This window comes from Arvicanthis niloticus, chromosome 28 (assembly GCF_011762505.2).
Source record: "Arvicanthis niloticus isolate mArvNil1 chromosome 28, mArvNil1.pat.X, whole genome shotgun sequence".
Taxonomy (NCBI): domain Eukaryota; kingdom Metazoa; phylum Chordata; class Mammalia; order Rodentia; family Muridae; genus Arvicanthis; species Arvicanthis niloticus.
In genome coordinates, this window is record NC_133436.1 from 15,727,068 (window position 1) to 15,748,906 (window position 21,839).

The 21,839-nt window shown below is 44.9% G+C and overlaps 1 protein-coding gene and 1 non-coding gene across 2 annotated transcripts in view; both read right to left on the reverse strand.

The window, feature by feature from the left end:
* Mthfd1l (methylenetetrahydrofolate dehydrogenase (NADP+ dependent) 1 like) overlaps positions 1-21,839 on the reverse strand; it is a 179,726-nt gene that overhangs the window by 30,150 nt on the left and 127,737 nt on the right. Inside the window, exons 25-26 of the mRNA XM_076926782.1 lie at positions 16,431-16,538; positions 13,503-13,655 (exon numbers count right to left, since the gene is read on the reverse strand). Of these exons, the coding sequence (XP_076782897.1) occupies positions 13,503-13,655; positions 16,431-16,538 (261 nt within the window). The remainder of the gene's footprint in view (positions 1-13,502; positions 13,656-16,430; positions 16,539-21,839) is intronic.
* LOC143440215 (U1 spliceosomal RNA) lies at positions 15,323-15,485 on the reverse strand. The gene has a single exon (XR_013108053.1). It is a non-coding gene; the product is annotated as a U1 spliceosomal RNA (small nuclear RNA).

Sequence of the window (21,839 nt, forward strand, 5' to 3'; positions counted from 1 at the left end):
ACCTGAGCCACATCTCTCCTTTCTCACAAGAGCAAATTATATGTATGCCCATAAATAATTATTTTCATGATATCCTGTGGAATCCATGAGACTCTGTAGGCACACTATCATCCAGCCTGTAGAAAACTGGGCAAAGGTGTAATGCAAATAATGATCTTGGTTGGCTGTCACTGGTAGGGAATCTCTGAAGCAAAATTAGTCATGTTTCTATGACACATACCCAAAGCTTTTGGAAGACCAGAAGTGCCGGCCATGCAAAATACAAGCCATTGGTGTCCTCATCGACAGCTATGAATCCTGCCATGTTCCTTCCCCACTCTTTTTTTTTTTTTTTTTGTCAAAAAGAGTTATTATTTTTATATATATATAAGTACTCCGTAGTTGTCTTCAGACACACCAGAAGAGGGCATCAGGTTCCATTACAGATAGTCGTGAGCCACCATTGTGAGCAACAATGTGGTTGCTGGGAATTGAACTCAGGACCTCTGGAGGAGCAGTCATTGCTCTTAACCGTTGAGCCATCTCTCAAGCCCTCCTTCCCCACTCTTATTCTTTGGCAGCAAAAAGCTATTTATTTTATTTATCCAATGTGGGAGGTTGGCTAGGCCCACTCTTATTACACATGGAAATGAAGTAAGGTTACACCTCAGCCCATTATAAATATGCCAGAGGCTGTGCCCGACAGGCAGTGAAATTAACATTCTGTGTCCAGCTGTCCTCAGAGTGTGACAGTTCCCTGGCATGTTTTAATTTACTGTAGAGAGAGAAGGCAGGACAGAGTGCCTTCTCACTGTGTATGTGTGAATGTTTTTCTTGCTGAGGAGAATCTGTCTCTTGGGTATAAAAGCATTCAGAAGTGCTGCTAACATTTGTATGCCGCCCCTTTGTTTTTTTAGATGTCAGTCCCAGAAAGGTGAGGTTTACAACAACGAGCTTGAGAATGCAGCATCTCTTGTAATGAAATTTATTTGTGTGACTCTCTGTGGTACATGTGCGGAGCTAGAAGGTAATACTGAGTGTTCTCCTCAGTTGCTCACCGCCTTGTTTTGAGATAATGTCTCTCAATGAATCTGGAACTTTCTGGTTTGGTGAGGCTGTCTGTCCGACGAACTCTAGGGATCTGCTCACTCAGTGCTGAGGCTACAGGTAAGCACTGCCATGCTCACTTTATTATGTGAGCCCCCAAGGTCTGAACTCAGGTCTTCAAGCTTGCCTCGCAAGTAGTTGGCTGACTGAACCATCTCCCCAGACCCCTAAAGGCATTTGACTCTATAGAAGTCAAAGGACAACTTTCAGGAGTCAGTTCTCTCCTGTTGAGGAGACCAGGAGTCAAACTCAAGTTTTCAGGCTGGTGTGGCAAGCCCCTCTACCTGCTGAGCCATCTTGCTGGCCCATTTCACTAATTAGTATGGAAATGTTGGACTCCAGGCACAAAGGCTTGGAACATCATCTGCCCACATAATGGGCAAGTAGTTTGAAGTTGCTTTTTCTAACTGGTTGGCTGAAGCAAAGCTTAATTTCACTAACTCACAGAAAATAGGACCATTTGCCCAGCAGAAAAATGGGAACATTTTCCAAGAAGGAAAGTCAACGATAGATCCTGACCCACCGCTTGCCATCTGTGGCTGGGAAAGAGACTTAAGTCCTCTGGTCATTTAGAACAGGGACAGAGATGCAATTCTTCCAAATGGATACTGGGAACAGCAAGAGTCAGCACACACAAATGGCTCTGAACACGGCCCGGCAGGCACTTGCAAGTGCTCAATAAACATTAGTTCTGAGGATAGTTTTGGTTGTTTATCATGATTGGTTTAAGCATCCCTTTATCTCCCTTGCCTTTTCAAGGCCCTTTTGTGGATGTGTTGAAGAGATGGCTCTCTTTGGTGCCAGGCAAATGCTCTGCTACTGAGCCATGCTTCTATGCATTCATTGCCTTTAATTTTATTTTATTTATTGTCTATGCATACACACTCTACCTGCATGCACACCTACGTGCCAGACACGGATATCAGATCCCATTATAGATAATCACGAGCCACCATATGGTTGCTGGAACTGAACCCAGGACCTCTGGAAGATCAGCCAGTGCTCCCAACTACTGAACCATCTTTCCAGCCCACCTCTTATAATGTGCTATGTAGATCAGGTCTGCTTCTACTTCTGAGTATTAAGATTAAAGGTGTGTGCCACCACACCTGGCCACTTGTATGCATTCTAATATTGTAGACAATTCATATCATGAAACCTCATCCCTAGCTCCCTATGCACAAGTTAGGTTTCTAAGTCATTCCACATTTTAGACATGGAATCATAAGCTATACTTAAAAACAATAATTTCTGATGGGAAACTATAAAAGTTATATGTTATATTTGTGAAAAAAGGATTCTTTTGGAGCTAGAAAGAGATCAACTCAGGGGCTCAGTAAAGATCTAGGGGACCTGGTGAGATAGTTCAGTGTTTGCCCACAAGCTTAATGACTTGAATTTAACCCCCAGAACCAGACATGGAAGGCGTGAACTGGCCCTCTAAAGTCGTCTTTGGCTTCCACATGGTGCTGTAGTACATGTGTGTCCCACCCATCAACACACACTAAAAATAAATTAAAAAGGATACAAAGCAAGCAAGCAGGCAGGCAGGCAGGCAGGCAGGCAGGCAGGCAGGCAGGCAAGCAGGCAAGCAGGCAAGCAGGCAAGCAGGCAAGCAGGCAAGCAGGCAAGCAAACAAGCCAGCTCACTTCCATGGGAGACCCTAGGATTCACTGACCTGCAGCAGGCAGAGTCTCTGCTGAGAGGAACTGTATGGGGAGCTAAGGCTGTATATGGACGGTGGGGGAAGGGAGGATGGGGAGCTGGCTGTCCCCGCTTGCTGAAGTGGACCAGTGCACTTCACATGAACTGCACCACTACTCCATCACTGTCTTCAGCTTGGATCTGTGATCTCGGAAGTTCTGGGGGAGGATTTATGGGCATATTTTATAAAAAGTGCTGCAGACATTCCCCACCGTGGTTGTGATGTGCCATTAACTACTTACTGCCCAAGGAAAAGAAGAACTCTGAAGTTCTGGTTGAAAAAGTTACTTTTATTTTCCTGCACAAAACCCGTCTCCTCTCTTTCTAGCAACACAGTCCTAGTATTGGATTTTTCTCCTGAAATCCTTCCTACCCCAAAGACACAAGCTTCCCAGCTTATGCCTCAAGAGAAAACCAGGATTTTCTATAAAAGCTGAAAGGGATCCCCTTCATTGTGTGGGGTACAGTGTCTCTTCTCTCCCTGCCAAAATGTTTCCAATTCTCAAACAGAAGCCCATTCCACTCCTTATGACAAACATCAAAATGAAAACAAACTCCAGCTGTCAAATAGCTTTGTTTTGGGGGGGAAAAATCAGTTACGATGACACTAAATAGTGAAGAGTTTATAGCTACTGGTGTAATGACTTTTAGTTGTGTGAAAGGCACTTAGTAACTTGGGAAGGAATACCAGTGACCTCATGGGCTCGGGAGCTATGCTGACCAACCTCAATGGAGAGGACTGAGGGGATGTGTCCTTGTAGAAGGCACACTAAAAATCAGGTCACAACTAGAACTTGCCCCTTGTTTTTTAGAGACGGGGTGTTACAATGTAGTTCAGGGTAGCCTTGAGAACTCCCCTGCCTGGGACGACATGTAAAACTTGTCTCTTAAGATGACCAACGGAGAAGAAATATGCACTATTAGCATGGGCAGAGAAGAGAAGTTGTCACCTCCCATTGTGACTTTAAAGCTTTGATGTCCATGCTCTCAGCCCATGGAATCTCTCTAACAATATCAGGGACAGAAAGTAGAGTTGATGGAAAACCAGGTTAAGAGCTCCAGTGGCTTTGAGCGCCATCATAGCGAGAGAGTTGAGAATAGGAAATTACAATGTATCAGAATATCTCTACAGAGCAGATAAACTAGAAGGGCTTCAACCAGAAGAGATTTCTTCTTTATTGACAGCTCTGCTTATTGGTATTAATATGGTCTGAGACAACTTTAGAGGCTTCTTTCTGATCTGTGGTGAATTAGCAGCTCTGAGTTAGAATCTGAGGCACATCTGTGAAAGCCAGACATGGCTGCTGTCTCCAGAATTGGTTGTGTGTGTGTGTGTGTGTGTGTGTGTGTGTAAGATGTGGGGGGGAGGGGGGTTGGTTGAGAATGTGCTGGTCAGCCAACCTTGCCAGAAACAGCTTCCCAGTCAGTGAGGTCTACGCATACTCACAAGTATACACTATACGTGTGTGTGTGTGTGTGTGTGTGTGTGTGTGCGCGCATACATAGACACTGCAACACAACACACAAGGCATACACATGCTCATACAATAGAGGGTGACAGTAAAAAGTCTGAAATAACTAATGCAACGCATTGCCACAAATTACAGACAGAAAGGTATAATGTGCAGGGTTCCATTTTGGTGGGTGTGGTACAGCATGAACTATAGGCATCTCATGATATCTTCAGGAGACTGGTTCCTGGAACCTACCGTGGTATCCCTACTTGTGGACACCAAAATCCGTAGATGCTTAAGTTCCTTCTGTGACATGGTATTGGACCCTCCCCCATACCTAACCCATTCCTAAATTACTTCCAATACTTAAAGCGATGTAAGAGAGGTCTAGACAATTGCTGTTCTGTGCTGTTTAGGGAAGGACAAGAGAAAATATCTATGCATGTTTGGTATCAATGCTAACAATAAACAAACAAGAGAACCCCACCCCCACCCTCGGAATCTTCCACCCACGGAAATATGAAAGCTTACACATATTTGGTAGCTCTCCTCAGTTGTAGTCCTGAGGGCTCCTAAAACCCACGGAATTTCCGGAGTGACAAGAATATTTTTTATTAGTTATAATATTCATAGCAAGGTCCTTCCATTAACACCTACTTTCATGTTAACAAGGCAACTACATTGCGGGGGGGGGGGGGGGGTCCCAGAGAGGCATAGGAAGGGTCTGGTTATAAGGAAAATCAAACGCCATGGAACCAATTCTCCATAGGAAAATTCACATTTTTTTTTTCCTCTCTTGTAAGAGGCCTGAGACATCCTCTTTTCCTAGTAAAAACTCAAAAATCAAAAGCACTTCTCTACATTCTAAATTCCGGGACAACCTTAGTGGGCCCCAGGTAACAATGCCATAGGTAACAGCCCCTATGCACGCTCACCTTAGTAACACCGATTTTCAATTAAAATAATTTCCAGGAAGCCTTGTCAAGCTCATACTGGCTAAAGCATTGCCTCCCCTTTACTGGTCCTGGAAAAAGTGCTCCATGGGTAACTTATTGAAGACAGAGGGCAAACTTCTTCAAGAGCAGATGCTAATGTTCGATTCAGAGTTGGGTTACTCACTTCCTCCCTCCGACCACTTTTCTCCGTGTCTCAGCACACTCCAACTTTTTAAAGTTTATTTATCTTTATGTTATGTGTTTTGCCTGCCTGCATGTCTGTATGATAATGTCAGTTCTTTGATTCACAGACAGTTGTGAGCTGCCATGTGGGTGCTGGGAATCGAACCCAAGTCCCCAGGAAGAGCAGCCAGTGCTCTTAACGACTGAGCCATCTCTCATGCCTCTACACTCTGATTCTTAATGCCATAAATATCTCTAAACTCCATCCCAAGAAGGCAGATTTAAGTCGAAGGCTCCCATCTCTTCTAACCATCTCTTTACCTACAATCTTTCTATCAGGGATAGGCTTTCTGGAATGTGAGCAGACACGAGCCTGCTTGGGAAACACTTAGAAAAGAGAGGACTGTAAGGCTGGGGTGGAGCTTGGTTGTAGAATATTTGCATGAGTTGGTCCCCATCACTGGAAGGGAGGGGCGCAAGACTGGGACCTCCAGTTCCATCCATCTATCTCCAGGAAAGGCAGGGTGGGGATTGACCACTATAAACACTCTAGAGTCATCTCTTCTCATTCACAGCAACTAGAACAAAGCAGTCGTGCATGACGCCTAGCTCTAAGTCATTAGAGCAGATTACGCGAGGCCAGGAAGAGGGTAGTAAGAACCATGGTTTTTAGTTAGCCAGTCATTCAAAAGGATGGGTAGTCCAATCACAAGTGTCTGAGCCTCAAACTATAGCATCTAACAAGATCTATAGGTAGACAGCATCAAAACGGAGTTACAGGATGGAGCTGTACTTGGTGTTCCCTGGTTTTGAGCTCATCATGAACATTCTTATAGCTGGTCGCAGAGTTTATTTGAGGAACAGGATGACAGCATACTTCACTTTGTTTCTTGATAGTGGGATAATTGATATGCAGCTCCCTATCTGAACACATCAGTAAGCTTGGTGTATCTGGACTTGGTTTATGGCAATACTTAGTTGGGTGAGGACTACCAGAACGGACAGGATTTGTAAATCCCCAAGTCTGTACTCCTAACTCCTTAAAAAGACTATTGTAGATTGTTTTGAGCCCAGGGTTGCAGTGCTGGTGAGTCCATCATGGCAGTAGACTCCTAAAGACCCCCTCATCTGCTGTGAAGTTATTTACAGTAACCAGCAGTCAGCTCACTATTCTACATGGAGTGTCTCACTGCAGCAAGATGCACAGAGCTGAAACCAAGAGATGTACTTGGGGGAGCGGGGCTTGGATTAGCAGGAGACACTGGGTACGGTGACCTGGTAGACTAAGAGGCTACCCAATGGAAGCACATGCAACAGGCTTCATCTGGGTGCAGCAGGAGGCATGAATGATGTGTGTTTGCCAGAGAAATGACACATTACAAGTCAAGTATATATATTTTCATGGCATTTCCCCAAGCCTGCCCACTTTTTCTCGTCCTGGGCAGGGCTTGGGAGCTACTTTGTATTTAGTGAAGAAACAGGTATGTCTGGAAAATGAAAGGTGAATGTTGGGAGGTACAAACAGACATGGGTACTATACTACTCCCCACAACTGATTCTAGGGGAGGAAGTGCCCAGTCTTGACTGGAGACCGATGTCCCCAATGGGTCAGCATCTTAAACTCCCAGCCTTCCGTTTCTTTTGTAGCAAACTGTAGAGCATTAATGTGACTACTCTGTCAGTTCTGACAAGGGGCTAGTGGAGGGGTTATGAATTTATTCTGGGTCTTCTATAAGCCTGATCATTTAAACCGACATAAATTAGTTTTCTAAACCCATTTAGAGCCGTTTCTTGATTTCCCACAAATGCTCTGTGTCTGCAGCGTTCCTCGGAGAAGGAGATGATACCAATTCTCCTAAGAGCAGTCTAGCCAATTTCCCATTCAACCTAGTATTCGTGGCTGGATAATTTAACAGACACATACTCAGTTCAGCTTGTAAATGGCCATAAATTCCAGATCCTATCAGCTAAATTTCTCTGCGTGCTGCCATCCAAGTTTCACAGAGGATATTTTCTTGCGAGTTTATCTTTTCTTTCTCATTCACCCTTCCCACTGAGCCTTTCGACAGATTCTGAGGGTGGCCTATTATTTTTTGTCACATTGGCATTTTGGCTTTAATTTAATTTCATTTGCATAGATCTCCTCCCCCCCCTTCTGATTATAGGCTTCTTGGCAAAGCCTGTGGGTAAGGAAGTGTGATAAAGAGACACAGACTATGACAAATCCCGGAAGCACATGATGACTTGATGGGTGTCTCTCAGGCACTCGCATGAACTAGGGTGTATTTTTACTAACATTCCTATGCCTGGAATCCAACCCAAAACCCTGGGGAATGAAAACAAGGAGGCCGTATGTATGTGAAGGTGGAGAGAACGGAATCAGAGCGATATCATTCACTAGAGAAAACAATAGGTTGATAAAGCTGATTGCAGGCTGGGCAGAGAGCGGCTACATATGCAGAAAGCAAAAGAACAATGTTTAACTCCAGTCTGGTATTGCAGCTCAATGGGAGAGGACTGGGCAAGCATGTATAAGGTTGGATTCCACTAATCATAGAAAGACAAGCCTGTCACTCATCTCCCCTCTCTCCTTCTCCATTTCCCCCACAGTCCACGTTGGCCTGGAACTCAGTCTCCTCACTCCTGCTCCTAAGTGCTGGAATGTGCCATCATGCACAGGTAACAAGGGGGACTGCTTTCATTTAAATTAACTATGGGTTTATGCAAAGAAGAATTTGGCTTCCAGCTAGGGAGGAAAAGATTGAAATAAAGGGATGGGCCCTAGACGACCTTTTGTAGCAGAAAGGTACCAGCCCAACGAGTCACAGTGCGTTCTCTTCTTGTTGGTCAATAGTTTTTGAAAACAGAGGACACCAGTCACTTTCTTCTCTCTTGGACATATCATGCTGAAAGGACAGGAAGGTCTCTTTTGTTTCTAGCCAGACACGTGGGATTTCCCTGGAAGGAGGCACGAGGCCATCCAGGCAGAGAACACCCTGTCAGTATACCACGTCAAGAGGAAGCAGCTGAGGCATGGGCCTGTCTGAGGGAAAGCAGGAAATTCTGATGTTGAGATAGGGAGGTGAAACCACACAGGGTAGAGAAGAGGAGGTAACTGCCAAGGGCTCAGCCAGGGGCTAGAGGTCACAGGGATCAGCCCAGAGCAGTAGCTGCCTCATTTCAAACTCAGGGTATAGATGCCAGGAGCAAGGGGCACAGGAGAGGGGAAGGTGTTTGCTTGAGACTTTTGTGAAGCAGGCTGAGAGTTTCTCCATTGAACTAGGGGGCAGGAGGGCAGGGGAGATGGGTGCAGGTGACTTTGCAGGGAGTACATTGCCCTGAGCTCCCGATGGACAACCTGGGTTGGTGGAGTTCACCTCATCACTATGGTTTGTCCGTCTCACTTAGAGCACAGCTTAGGAAGTGTTTGATTTTTCTCACTGTGTAAATCAAAGACAATCTCTGAGAAATGCCACACTGTCCCTTCGGTGGTCTGAATGGCTTCACCTTCTCAGGCAGTGGAATTTAGAAAGTGCTTGGCTAACCATGCATCCTGAAGTGGAGGGGGGTGAAGGGTGGGAATGCACCCCAGCAAGTTGAAAGAACTTCCTCACTGACCTGAATCAGCCCAGCAGGCAGCTCTCCACTCAGTACATACTTAGACGTTGAACTTAGAGAGTGAGTTCAGCGGAACGTGAGAAAGAACAAACCGGTAATGCCTCTGGAGGGTGAGGCCCAGGATTGCTGTGTTTACTCCCCCAACCTGACCCTTTGCACCAGGTCCAGTAAGTCTCCACCCAGCATCAGCTGGGTATGACATCACTGATTCCCCCACTGGCTCTGGCAGCTTCCTGCTTTCTGGGAGCCAGCTAAGGCAATGACATCACAGGTGCACCTGGTAGCAGTGCGGCCAGATCAGGCCACCCACAGCAGAGACAAAAGCCACAGCAAGTTGAAGCTGAGCTTCTAGTCTTTTATTCCTAAGACTTTGGTGTAAGTCCAGCCTTGCCTCCTCCCAACAAAGAGAGACTAAAAAAGGTGTGTGCATGCAAACAGGACCTCTTTTTTACCTTCTCCTTAGGCAGGGTGCACAGGGAATGGACCAGAAGACAGAAGGAATCAGATGGACAGCCACAATGTCAGACTGGGTGTCACCTGGGTGTTAGTGTGCCTTCCTCATGAGTTTTTGAGTTAAGACTCCCAGTGGCCCTTAGAAATGTCCTATATGGTACTGATGACCCAATAAATACCACTAGAAGATTAATCTCTTCCGGATGAACTGTAAGGTTGTTAAAGCCCAAGATTCCAGTTAAGACTATCAAAAAGCCCCACACAACAACAACAACAACAACAAAAAACAGCTTGCATGTCATAAACCCTTATAATAATAATAAAAAAAAGAATTCATCCTGGGCATAGTAATTCATATAACTGCAGCACTTAGAAGGCTGGGGCAGAACTGTGAGCTCTGGGCTAGCCTGGGATGTATTGGGAGACCCAGCAACCAGTCACTGACAAAGCCACTCATACTGTAAATTCCTTCAGAGCCCTTTGCTTGCAGCCTCAATGTGATATAAAAGAAAAACAGTCACAGAAAAAGCCAACTTCAAATAGACATCTGCTAAGAATTCAAGCTTGGTTGGATACCTCTCCATGCTGTTTTGAAAATGTGTCACTGCTTAAGAAAGCGCTGTGAGAAAAAAGAAGCCTTTTGCCCCCATCTCTATCCTGACACCAAATGTAAGAAGGGCCCAGGACTAATTAACAGAGAGAAACCTCTTGGTTTTCTCCCTTTTGCAAAAACACCAAACAGATCTAGACACACCACCCTCAGAGAACTGGTCTCTTAGGGCCACTCCAGCTTGGTCCCCTTGCTTGAACACAGCAGGCCACCTGCAGAACACCACCAGCAGCCCAAACAGGCAAGATGGAGACACGGGGTCAGGTCCCACATGCTGGAGTCTCCTGAAAGTGCTTGGCCCAAGTTAAATATTGTTCTAAGTGCTTGTGGTTTATCATTTCCCCATTTATCATATTTCTCATGTTATAAAAGTGATATATGCTGCTCTATGCTAAGGGTTTGGTGTGGTCTTTCTGGTCCTTTCTCTAAGGAAGTGATGTTCCAACATCACATATGTGGCTTATAGAGTAAATATTTCATGCCAAGCAATTAAACAGGCTTTTGTAAATTATGTAAGTAATTAAAGGCTGAACCAACATGATAGAACAGAGACCACCTGATTGATATGTATATATATTTCCTTTAGCATGAGATTATTTTCTGAAAAGTTGTACAGGCTCTTGGGTTTATTGGTTATTATAAACTGCCAGCTCCAAGGAATAGAGTAAATTTGAGGTTGGGAAAATTATCAGAAAGTATCTGCTCCTTCTACCCCCACCACAAAAAATGTGCAGGTAGCAAATTACTTCTTAGGAAAAGAGGCAGCGAGGGATGTGTTGTACGGGTTGACAATCTTATATTATTTTGTGCCTTTCAATAATAATGTTGGGAAGAATATGTATATGTAATGCATTCCAAAGACGCAGGGATACATAGGAATGTGTTCCTTAAATTCTTTTAAAATAATTAATGTTGTGTATGGGTGTGTGCATGCAAGTATGGCATTCTGAGGACAACTTCCAGGAGAAGGGTCTCTCCTTCTACCATACAGGTCCCTGGGATTAAAGTCATGTTGTTGGGCTTGGCAGCAAGCGTCTTTATCCACTGAGCTATCTTGCCAGCCCAGGAATGCATTCTTACATAGGTACAAAGAAAGTTACAGTAGAAAAAAAATACTTGGCTACCCTAACACATACAGAAAGCCCCATGGCAAAGTCTTCTGACCTGTGAGCCGAGGAGTTTGTATAGAGAAGCCTGGGGAGATGAAATGGGCCAATGCAGCTTCCACACTGGTGATACACTGACCATTGGAAACTGAGTGAATAAGCAAGCACCAATTAAAGCAATTACCAAACAGAATAGGATGTGACAGTTCAGCCAGAAAAATACATGGGACAGCTAGGAGAAGAACAGAAGTTCAGGTAAGTGTTGAGCTGCATCTCCCAATACCAGTCAAGCTGAACACAGTTGTTACTCACGGGTGGACTGGACTGGCTTATGTTGGAATTCTTTGTTTTCAAGCCTTATGCCGTAGCAAAGGTACAGAAGGACTCACTGCCCCCTTCAGGACATCCCAAGAGGGGACCTGCCCCTGTGTTCTAAAGCTCACGGTGTTCTGTTCATGCTGGATATTTATTTACCAGAGTCTATCTACCAGAGGCCCACAAGGGAGGTATGGGATCTGTTTCTTCCTCATGCATGCTGGAAATACCTAATGACTTGCTGAATAAGTAAATAAATGAACGAATGAATTCTATTGAAGAATGGAGAACGGTTCTGATTGTGAGGTCTGGGAGTGGGGGGGAGTGTTGGGGGATGGAGCGGGGTGGATGGGGGAATGGGGTGGGTGGGTGGGAGATAAATGGCTTTGTATCTCAGATGCCTGAAAGCAATTGAGTGTGGAATGACAAAGCATAACATTGATTCATGCTACTGGAATTTTTTCTACCTGCAGGGGTCAGTTCCCTCTGAGTAACTCCCCCCCCCTTCCAATTCCTTCTCCTTAGTCATCCCACCAGGAAGTTACCACAAAGCCTCTCAAAGGCGTGATGAATGTCCGAAGCATTCAGGCAGCCTGTGGTAGGGCCCAGAGTGTGGTCAAAGAAAGTAAATTCCACCCTTATTAGGAGATCCTAGCTTCCTTGGGGGAATTTACCCAGCTTGCATATGGCTTCCTGCACTCTCACAGAGAGCAGGCCTGTCACTGCCTCCAAGTGACAGTGTCCTGCCTTCCTGGACCCCTTTTACTCAGGCCTCACTTCCTTCCTGACTCCTTAGGCTTGATTGTTTCAGGATTGCACCATAGCATGGACAGGCAAGGGACACTCCGTCTGTCCCTGAGAGCAGCCACAGGAGGAACTTCTGAGTTGAGATAATGTCACAGATGCCTCACTCCAGGAAACCCTGTGAGCTGCTGCTCCAGGGATATTCCATGCATTCATTTATTATGGGTCATAAGTCAAAGAGCCAGGCCCAGGAACAGGCTGGGAGTAAATAGTCCATGCTGATTTTCCAGGGCAGCTTTGGCATTAGCCTGGCCACGGAGACGGTGGGTGGGAGATTTACCACAGGACCATCTATGTTTCTAAGAGACTGATTTCCTATGTCCTGGCAACCCTTCAAATGAGCTGACACTAGACTCTGCCTGTCGATCTGCCTCTTCCTTATGCTCATGGTCACAAGGTCTCTCTCTCTCTCTCTCTCTCTCTCTCTCTCTCTCTCTCTCTCTCTCTCTCTCTCTCACACACACACACACACAAGACAAGGTTTCACTACATAGAGCAGGAAGTCAGTATGTAGATTAGACTGACTGGCCCTGGACTCACAGTGATCTATCTGCCTCTGCCTCTGCCTCCTCAATACTGGGATTAAAGGTGTATACCACTGGCTTTTCTTATGTTCTTTACTTAATAATAGTGTGACTACCCCAAACCACTAAACCAGAATGCTTTCCTCTTTTATGTTTGAATGTGAAATGTCCCCGTTTGACAATCTTATATTATTTCATACTTTTTAATAACATGTTGGGAAGAATATGTATGTGTAATGTCATCCCAAAGGGACACACAAGATGTGTTGAGAAAGGAACTAGCAGGTGGGACACTGATTCCCCCTCAGCTCCTGGGGTAGCTGTTAGGGTCCTGGCTAGTGTGAGCAGCCAGCAGAAGCACAAAACAGTAAGTCTGAGTTATGTCCACATGAGACGGTTTATGAAGTTGGTCACTGGGCCACACTGCTACTGAGTCAGCAGACTGATCATAAGGCCACTCACTCTCTTTTCTGTCCCAGAAGGAAACTCACTTTATGCCTCCATGGTTCCTGAACACACAATCTGAAAATAGAAGAGCCTGGCCCAAGATGGCCAAGGTGTGTTTTCACTCAGTTATTGGTGGAAGAGTGCTTAGAAAAACAGCAAGTATTGTAAATTCCTCCCTGCTGTGCAATTTATAAAGTTGGCAGAGCACGATAAAGACAAGACAGCAACACAAACTAGGAAAGGCTTTGAGGCCTGGTACTCACCGTTCCCACCAAAGGGTAAATGAACCCAGCCCCGATGCTGGCCCGGACATCACTGATGGGCAGAATGAAATCCCTTGGCACCCCCTTTTTGTCAGGTTCATGAGAGAGAGAGAGGTGGGTCTTCGCCATGCAAATGGGCAAATTTCCAAAACCCTGTAAGAATGAAAAGGAATTACATTCACTGCCATAAGTGCTGGTTTCTTGTACCGTATCTTTGTTTACACCAGCTCTGCAGCAATTGTGTACGGGTGTAGATGCCAGCAGGTGCTTATATGGCCATTATTTAGCAGGGTATGAGGTCTTCTGTTTACTCTGGAGGTTCTCCTGGAGAGGAGGCACTTGCATGGTGTGTGTGTGTGTGTGTGTGTAAGCAAGGCTATTTTTAGACACAGCACTGGAAACACTGTAGAAAGCACTTTCCAAGGCTATTAATATCCAGGAAGGAGAAAGGTAACCCAGAACAAGGCGCCTAATGAGGTTCTTAGTGCCATTGTTCTGGCCTTCTTGGAGCCTGCTGGGAAGCAAAGGGCCCTTTGTGCTGGTTTATGAATCATGGCTATTTGATCTGCGATTACATTATAGGAACTAAGATGAGGTCACTTTTTCAGCCTCTTTTATTTTTAAGGACCAAAGTCTGTCCCTGACCCAGAATTCCTAAGGTGAAAGGGGAGGAAGTCACGTGCAGCATCTTACAAAAAGGACAGTGTCTGGGAAGGATGCTGTAATTACACAGCACATAGTGTTCCTTCAGAGACCTTACTAATTAATTGCAACCACATACTTGACACTAACACTTAAGGAATATTCCCGTGGTAGACAGACAGATGACAGAATGTAATTGCTTATGATTCAACCTACAACTATTTAGAACATTTTAGAGCATTATCAGTTGTGGGGGGCGGGTACTGTATTCTTGAAACGCCTACTTTTAGATTCGAATGAGGATTTGGTCAAGGAAGAAACATCTCAACTGCTACCTAGAATTTCTGATTTTGTAAAATAGTAAGTATTGAGATAATTCCTATAAAATTATATGCATAGCTTTTGAAAATTTAGATAAAAATTCAAAAATGTATCATCCCATTTACATCCATAATAAATTATAAATTAACATATGCTACCATGAATCATATTTTATAACAGAAAAAGAACTATTAGAATAAATTATAGCATTAAAGAATATAAATTATATTATATATACTATATAATATAAAATACATAACATAAAATTTATACATCCTATATAATGTATAGTATATAAAATTATATATACTCTATTCCATATAGTATATATGATATAAATATATAATAATTATATGATATGCCATATAAAATATTAAATAAACATTATACACATTATACATAATATATTATACATAAATATGTTATAAATATATGTGGCTGTGCATGCCTGTAACTCCAGCATGATGGGAATGGAGTGAGCAGAGACAGGAGGATCCCAAGTGCATGCTGGCTAAGTAGCCCAGCCAAAACGGTTAATGTTTAGTTCAGTGAGAGACCCTATGTCAAGGTAGTCAGGTAGGCCATAATAGCAGAAAGCATATGACATGCTTCCTGCATATCTATACACACTTGTGTACACCCATATGCTTACATGTATGCAAAACACACACTCTCTCTCATAAACAAAGGAAGAAAGAAAGAAAAGCTGGGGCCAGGATGTAGCTCAGTGTTGAGCACTGGCTGAGTATGTGAGAGAGGCTCTTAGTTCCATCTCCAGAACAACAAAAAATAGAAAATAACAAGCCACGCCAAAAGAATACATGTTCAAACCTCAAGAAAAAAAAAGTTCTTTTCTCCAGGGGAGAGGGTGAGTGGAGTCCCCCACTACCACAAATTATGCAGTTGAGTTTCTCACATTTGGGGACATCACAGGGTCAGAAAATCTGGAGTGCAATGGGTAAACCTCGGCCTGAGAAAATCGACTTCATGACTGTGGTATCGCCCCTGTCAGGTAAGTAAGTATACATTTGGTTTTTTAAGGTGGGGTTTCTCTGCATAGCCCTGGCTGGCCTCGAACTCACAGAAATATGCTTGCCTCTGCCTCCTGAGCACTGGGATTAAAGGTCTGGCTGGAAAAATGATTTTTATCAGACCCCAGAGAACATTCAACTTGGCACTGATAGGATAGTTTTTAACAAAATATCACACATATTCTAAATAAGATAAAGGAGTTTGAGTGGGGAACGCCAACAGCATTATTTGTAATGTAGTGATCCTGACAGCAGGCTGAGATGCTGACGTCTATGTAACAAGGCTAAAGCAGGTGGAAGCATCTGAGGCACACAGACCTTTGGGATATGTGTTCAGATCGGTGTCTGGGTCACAGCCCATCCCACAGCTCACTAGCCCTTGTCCCTGTCTAGAGGTAGAAGACAGTGGAGCCTTCAATCCCTGAGAACAAGGAAATGAACCACTTGCATACAAACCTGACTAAACACTCCCACTGTGTTCACCTCACTGACAGCATGCAAGGATTTTTAAGACAGTAGAGCCGAAAGTGCAGTAAAGAATCAAAGGCTGACTCCCCTCCGCCTACCAAACACACACTTCCAAGTGCTTCTGACTGAGTGCATGGGGGTGCGTGTGAATATAGATGACACCCATACCACATACACTGGATAAGGACAGAGCCCCCTGGGAAAGTGCTGACTTAGTACAGGAGCCAGGCCCTGGGTTCCATCCCCAGCACTGCAAACCAGAGCCACATTCTCGATCTCAGAGATGAAGGACGCCAGAGTCAGAGAGTAAATTAGCCAACTCTAGCAATGCTACTACTTTAATCTCTGTTAATCCTCAGGTAATTGAGTAGAGCTTAACTATGAGGCAGAACTTACCTGTCCTAAGGTGTGCATTTTGAGACTACAAGGCAGATACCCCACCTCAAAGTACAGGGATCTTGTTTACCTGTTGTGTATATCGATCGATTTTGGACTGCGCCTCAGGAGACAGCTCAATATCCCTGGCTCCATAGACGGTTTGGGCGATGACTCTTATCTTCTCCACGATGGGAAGCTGGAGAAACACAGATAACAGAATCATTGGCCCTAACGTGCTGGGAGAAGTGAGGGAAAGCTTGGTGAGGTTTGACATCTTTGACTGAAAATTCCCCCACCAGCATAGCATTCAAAACCAGCTATCTGTTCTCCCTCTGACATCCAGGCCCTGACATGTTCACATGAGAAGTCAGCTGGCAGAAAGGAAGCCTTGATATTTAGCCAACAGAAGGCTGTCAACCTAGTTCACCATTTTTATCCATTTCAACGTTAAAATAATGATTTATGCGATGCAAAAACATTCCTAAAAACAGCCGGGTTTCACAGACATTGACGCTGATACGTTTGGGTGTTTCATCGGAGAACCAGACATTGACTCTGCGGTCACATTAGCTAGCTCTGAGGAATCAGCCAGTGTGGGAGAAGCTCCGAGAAGGCGAGATCAGCAAATAATGGTAGCTGTAGTGGGCCCTACCCAAACCCCAGCACCTGGAAGGCTGAGGCAGCTCTGTAAGTTTTAAGCCAACCTGGGCAACATAGGGAGGCTCTCTCACAGAACTAAAACCCTTAATAACTGCAACAAAACCCCACAAAAACAAACCCCTAACTCCTTCCAAACAGAACAACCAATGAATCACCCCCAACCAAATAAAAGCCAAATGAAGGAGCCTAGTAAATCAGTGTGTGTGATGCTATCTGGAAAATACTGGACCACAAACCTAGGTTTGAGCCTGCTGGAAGGACAGCATCACCCAGTGTGCAGATGATCCCACGGGCTGTGCACAGCAAGGGCATATGGTGTACTCTCCTGGCAAGAGAGTTGTGCAATACAGACGTAATGAAAACCTAGTGCTTGCTACCTTCCCGACCCTGATGAAGCCACAAACTGCTTAGAATCACACTTTTTAGTACAGCAGATTGTGTTACCGTCAAGTCATTCTGTGGCCTGGAACTTAAATATTGGACATTTAACAAATAAAGCAGAAATGAAAATGTAGATTCCGCCCCCCGCTTCCCCACACGGCTGTCACCACCACCCACCTCCAGACGGGTTCTTACTATGTAGCCCTTGCTGGATTGGTAACTCGCTATGTAGACCAGGCTGGCCTCAAACCCACAGAGCTCTGCCGGCCTCTGCTTCCTGAGTGCTGGTTTGAAAGTCACAAGCCACCATGCACAGCAGGTGGATGTATTTCTAAGCTTTTGTTGGAGGATACAGAAAGGACCATAAGCAACAGAGACCAATGCTGTGCAGGTGAATGAAGACTCTGTGTTATACACACACCAGTTCTTCATAACTTACTTTAGTAGTTTAATGTAATTCCAATGGGGGGAAAAAAATCTCAAGAGCACCTGGGATTCTGGAATGTGGCCAACTGGTTATAAAACATAGGGAAGAGAGTCACGGTGTAAATCAAGTCTCAATAATACCTCAAAACTGTATTAGCCAATTCCTCATGATATCAGCACAGGAAGAGATGAATTAACACATGGAAGAGAAGAATGGACTGGGAAAGGCATCTCCACAGATATGAGGGAGCATATAACAGAATGGGTACAAGGGAGAAGGGTTGGTCACCCAGCAGACTTTTTTGACTAGAAAGAAATAAAACTAGATTCATACCAGGCTGTCTCACTGGGGAAAAAAAAAAAAAAAACCCAAATATAGAAGAGATTTGAGAACAAAAACTCTAATATCACAGGATTCTGTCTTCCTAATGGAGGTAAGGATTTCTTAAAGATGGCCACCACAGAAAGACATAGGTCATGCATGCCTGCATTCTCAGCACTTGGGAGGTTCACAAAGGCCAGCCTTGACTACATAGGCCAAGGATAGCCTAGGCTACATGAAACCCTGTCAATCCACTTACACTTACACCCCCCACACCAGTGCGCGCACACACACATGCCAGAATAAGTCATAAAAGAAATTATCTATAGATCCTTAATTTTCCCCCCAGGGGCTGGAAAGGTCGTTCAATCAGTGGTTAAGAGCACTGACTGCTCTTTCACAGGACCTGGCTTCAATCCCCAGCACCCACATGGCAGCTCACGACTGTCTGTAACTCTAGTCCCAGAGGATCAGACATCTTCTGGCCTCTGAAAGCACAGAGCATGCATACGGTGCACAGACACCCATACAGACAAAAGAAGCATACACATAAAATAAATAAAATCAAAACTATTTTTTTTTCCTGAGACAGGGTGACTTAGACTCCTGAGCACTGGGATCATAAGTGTGTATCATCATATGTAGAAGCTTCTGAATTTAAAAATATAAAACTTAGAAAGTAAAGGGATAAGGGCACACTGAAAGAAGATAAAGATTTGAATAGTTTAAAAGCCAGACGATTGGTACCAAAATACATTTGAATGCTTATAAAAAGACATTCAAGAATGGGCAAAAACTAATAATTACATAAAAATAGTCTCACTAGTAATCAAGAAAATAGCTATTAAAATGATTTTAAAAAATTAGCTCGCCGGGCGGTGGTGGCGCACGCCTTTAATCCCAGCACTTGGGAGGCAGAGGCAGGCGGATTTCTGAGTTCGAGGCCAGCCTGGTCTACAGAGTGAGTTCCAGGACAGCCCGGGCTACACAGAGAAACCCTGTCTTGAAAAACCAAAAAAAAAAAAAAAAAAAAAATTAGCTCACAGGCCAGGGAGTACTCTGTGGGTAAAGTGCTTGCTGGACAAGCATGAGGACCTGAGTTTGGATCCGGCTCTCACATAATTATGGCTCTGGTGCACCAATACCTGTAGCACTGGGGAGGTGGAGACAGGGTCACTTCATCTCCCAGCTCAGATAAAGAGCGAACTGTGGTTTAGCAAAAGACTCTTTGAGGAAACAAGGTGGGGGGTGGGGGGGCTGGCAAAACGGCTCAGTGGGTAAAGGAGCTTGCTGCCAAGCACGATGACCCGGCTCTGATCCTTAGGACCCACATGGTGAAAGGAGAGAACCATTTATGCAAGCTGTTTTCTGACTTCCACCCTGTGGCTTGTGTGAAGACACGTTGGTGCTGGAAGGTGACAGGGAATACACCCGAGGTCAACTTCTGGCCTCCAGGTGAGCATGCCTGGGTGAGTGCACCTGCGTGCGTGTGTAAGCCATCTTCTTCCCACCGTCATCTAAGAAACAAACCACACCACCACCAACAAAAATACAAACCCTAATTCCTACTTGTCAAATGCCAAGTGCAGGTGAAGAGGCAGGAAGTTACATTTTCTTGTTTCAGTTGGAGGGTTGGGGAGGGCACCTACTGGCTCATCACTGAGGTAGCTTCTCTTCACTCTGAACAGTCTCTACTGCAAGTCCAACCTTCCCAATACACACCCCTGGGAGAAAAATCCCCACACTACAGCACTACATGGTCTGCTAAGAGACAACCCTGCTCAAGGTATTTCAGCATCTGCACCCTATGTCTTTGCTTCCGGGAATTGCTCATGAAGTCTCTTTCCCGTTCTCTTCAAACATCAAGCTCTCTGAAGCTCTCAAGTCTATGTCTAAGGCCACCACTCCCAAAAAATCCTTTAGGGAAGCAGTTTTCAACTTGTGGGTCATGACCCCTTTGCGGGGGGGGGGGTCACGCATCAAATATTTACATTATGACTTATAACAGCAGGAAAATAACAGCTATGAAATAGTCATGGAATAATGTCATGGTTGACGGTCACCACAACACGAGGACGTGTATTAAAGGGTCACTGTGTTAGGAAGGCTGAGAACTACTGTGTTAGGGACAGCATTAACATGCATCAGCGTTCTCTTCTTTGACATCGAGAGCACCTGCAGTGTTCTTCCCTGATGGAGGGGCTGCTGGCTCGGCTCATGCTGCTTTGGAAAGTGCCGATGGATTCAGAGGTAATGACAGACTAAAGTAGGTGGGTGTATGTAAATCTAATCCTAAAGTGCGCTGGGTTTTACAAACCATACAATAGGAGAAATCCCATGTGAGTGTTCATCGCTGAAAAGGGACGACTAATTACTAATTACTCACTACTTTCTAGCAGGGAAGAATGTGGACCAACAGCTAGAGGTTAAGGAAGTAATTTCTATCCCAGTGTCTAAGGGAGAGCCGATGTTAGCCCAGCTGCCCGGTAGGCAGAGACTCTGGGAGTGCTCAGTGCAAGAACGAAGGGTGTGGGGCTGTTATAGAAAGAGCTACCTCACACATGTAGATAGAGCCAGGCTTGCTTAGTGCTGTCTGCAGTACTGGGAGCTGAGCAGAGGGCTTTGCTCCCACGACACAGACGCTTTACCAGTGGGCCCGTAGCCCAATTTTTTTCTTTTCTATTTTTTTTTTTTTCCAGACAAGGTTTCAATAAACTGCTCCAGTTGGCCTTGAACTTACATCTAGCCTAGGCTGGCCTTGCTTGCTCTTAACTTGCAAGCTCTGTCTCAGCTTCCTGGGTAGCTGAGATTAAAGGACTATGCCACGAAGCCCAACACACACTTCTAAAATACACATCTCAAAACTCATGTAGCTGAAGAATAAAGATGGGCTACAAAGTCTCTGAGGTCAAGGACTGTAGCAGATACTTTTCCTCAACCATCCTCTATACACCCATCCATCCATCCATCCACCCATCCATCCACCCATCCATCCACCCATCCACCCATCCATCCATCCACCCACCCACCCATCCATCCATCCACCCACCCATCCACCCACCCACCCACCCATCCATCCATCCATCTATCCATCCATCCATATCTTGCCCCCTCCCTTCCTCCTCGTCCCCTGTTTTGTTTGTTTCAAGACAGGATTTCTCTGTGTAGCCCTGGCTGTCCTGGAACTCGCTCTGTAGACCAGGCTGGCCTTGAACTCACAGAGATCCACCTGCCTCTGCCTCCTGTGTGCTGGGATCAAAGGTGTGCACCACCACCGCCCAGCAGGTACATTTCTTATTATTGTGACTAAGTATGTGAAAAGAAGCAATGTAAGGGAAGGTTCCTTTCTGCTTGCAGTTGGAGGGCACACATTCCCTCAGTGTAGGAAAGGACAGTGACAGAGTGTATCATCATACTTGATACACAGATGCCAGCACCCAGCTCAACTTCTCATTATTATTCAGTCTGAGATGCCAGCACACGGAATGGTATCTCTCACATTTAGACTGAGTTGTCTTACCCCCAGTTAACCCAATCTAGACACCCCCTCACAGACAGGTTCAGGGGCCTGTCTACTAGGTGCTTCTAGATCCTGGCAAGTTGACATTATTAGCAACCATCTGTTTACCTAAAGGTTACTCCAGTCACTGGGGTGGACAGTTACCCTCAATATTCTGCTGCACAAAGGACTATACATTTCCTGTCATC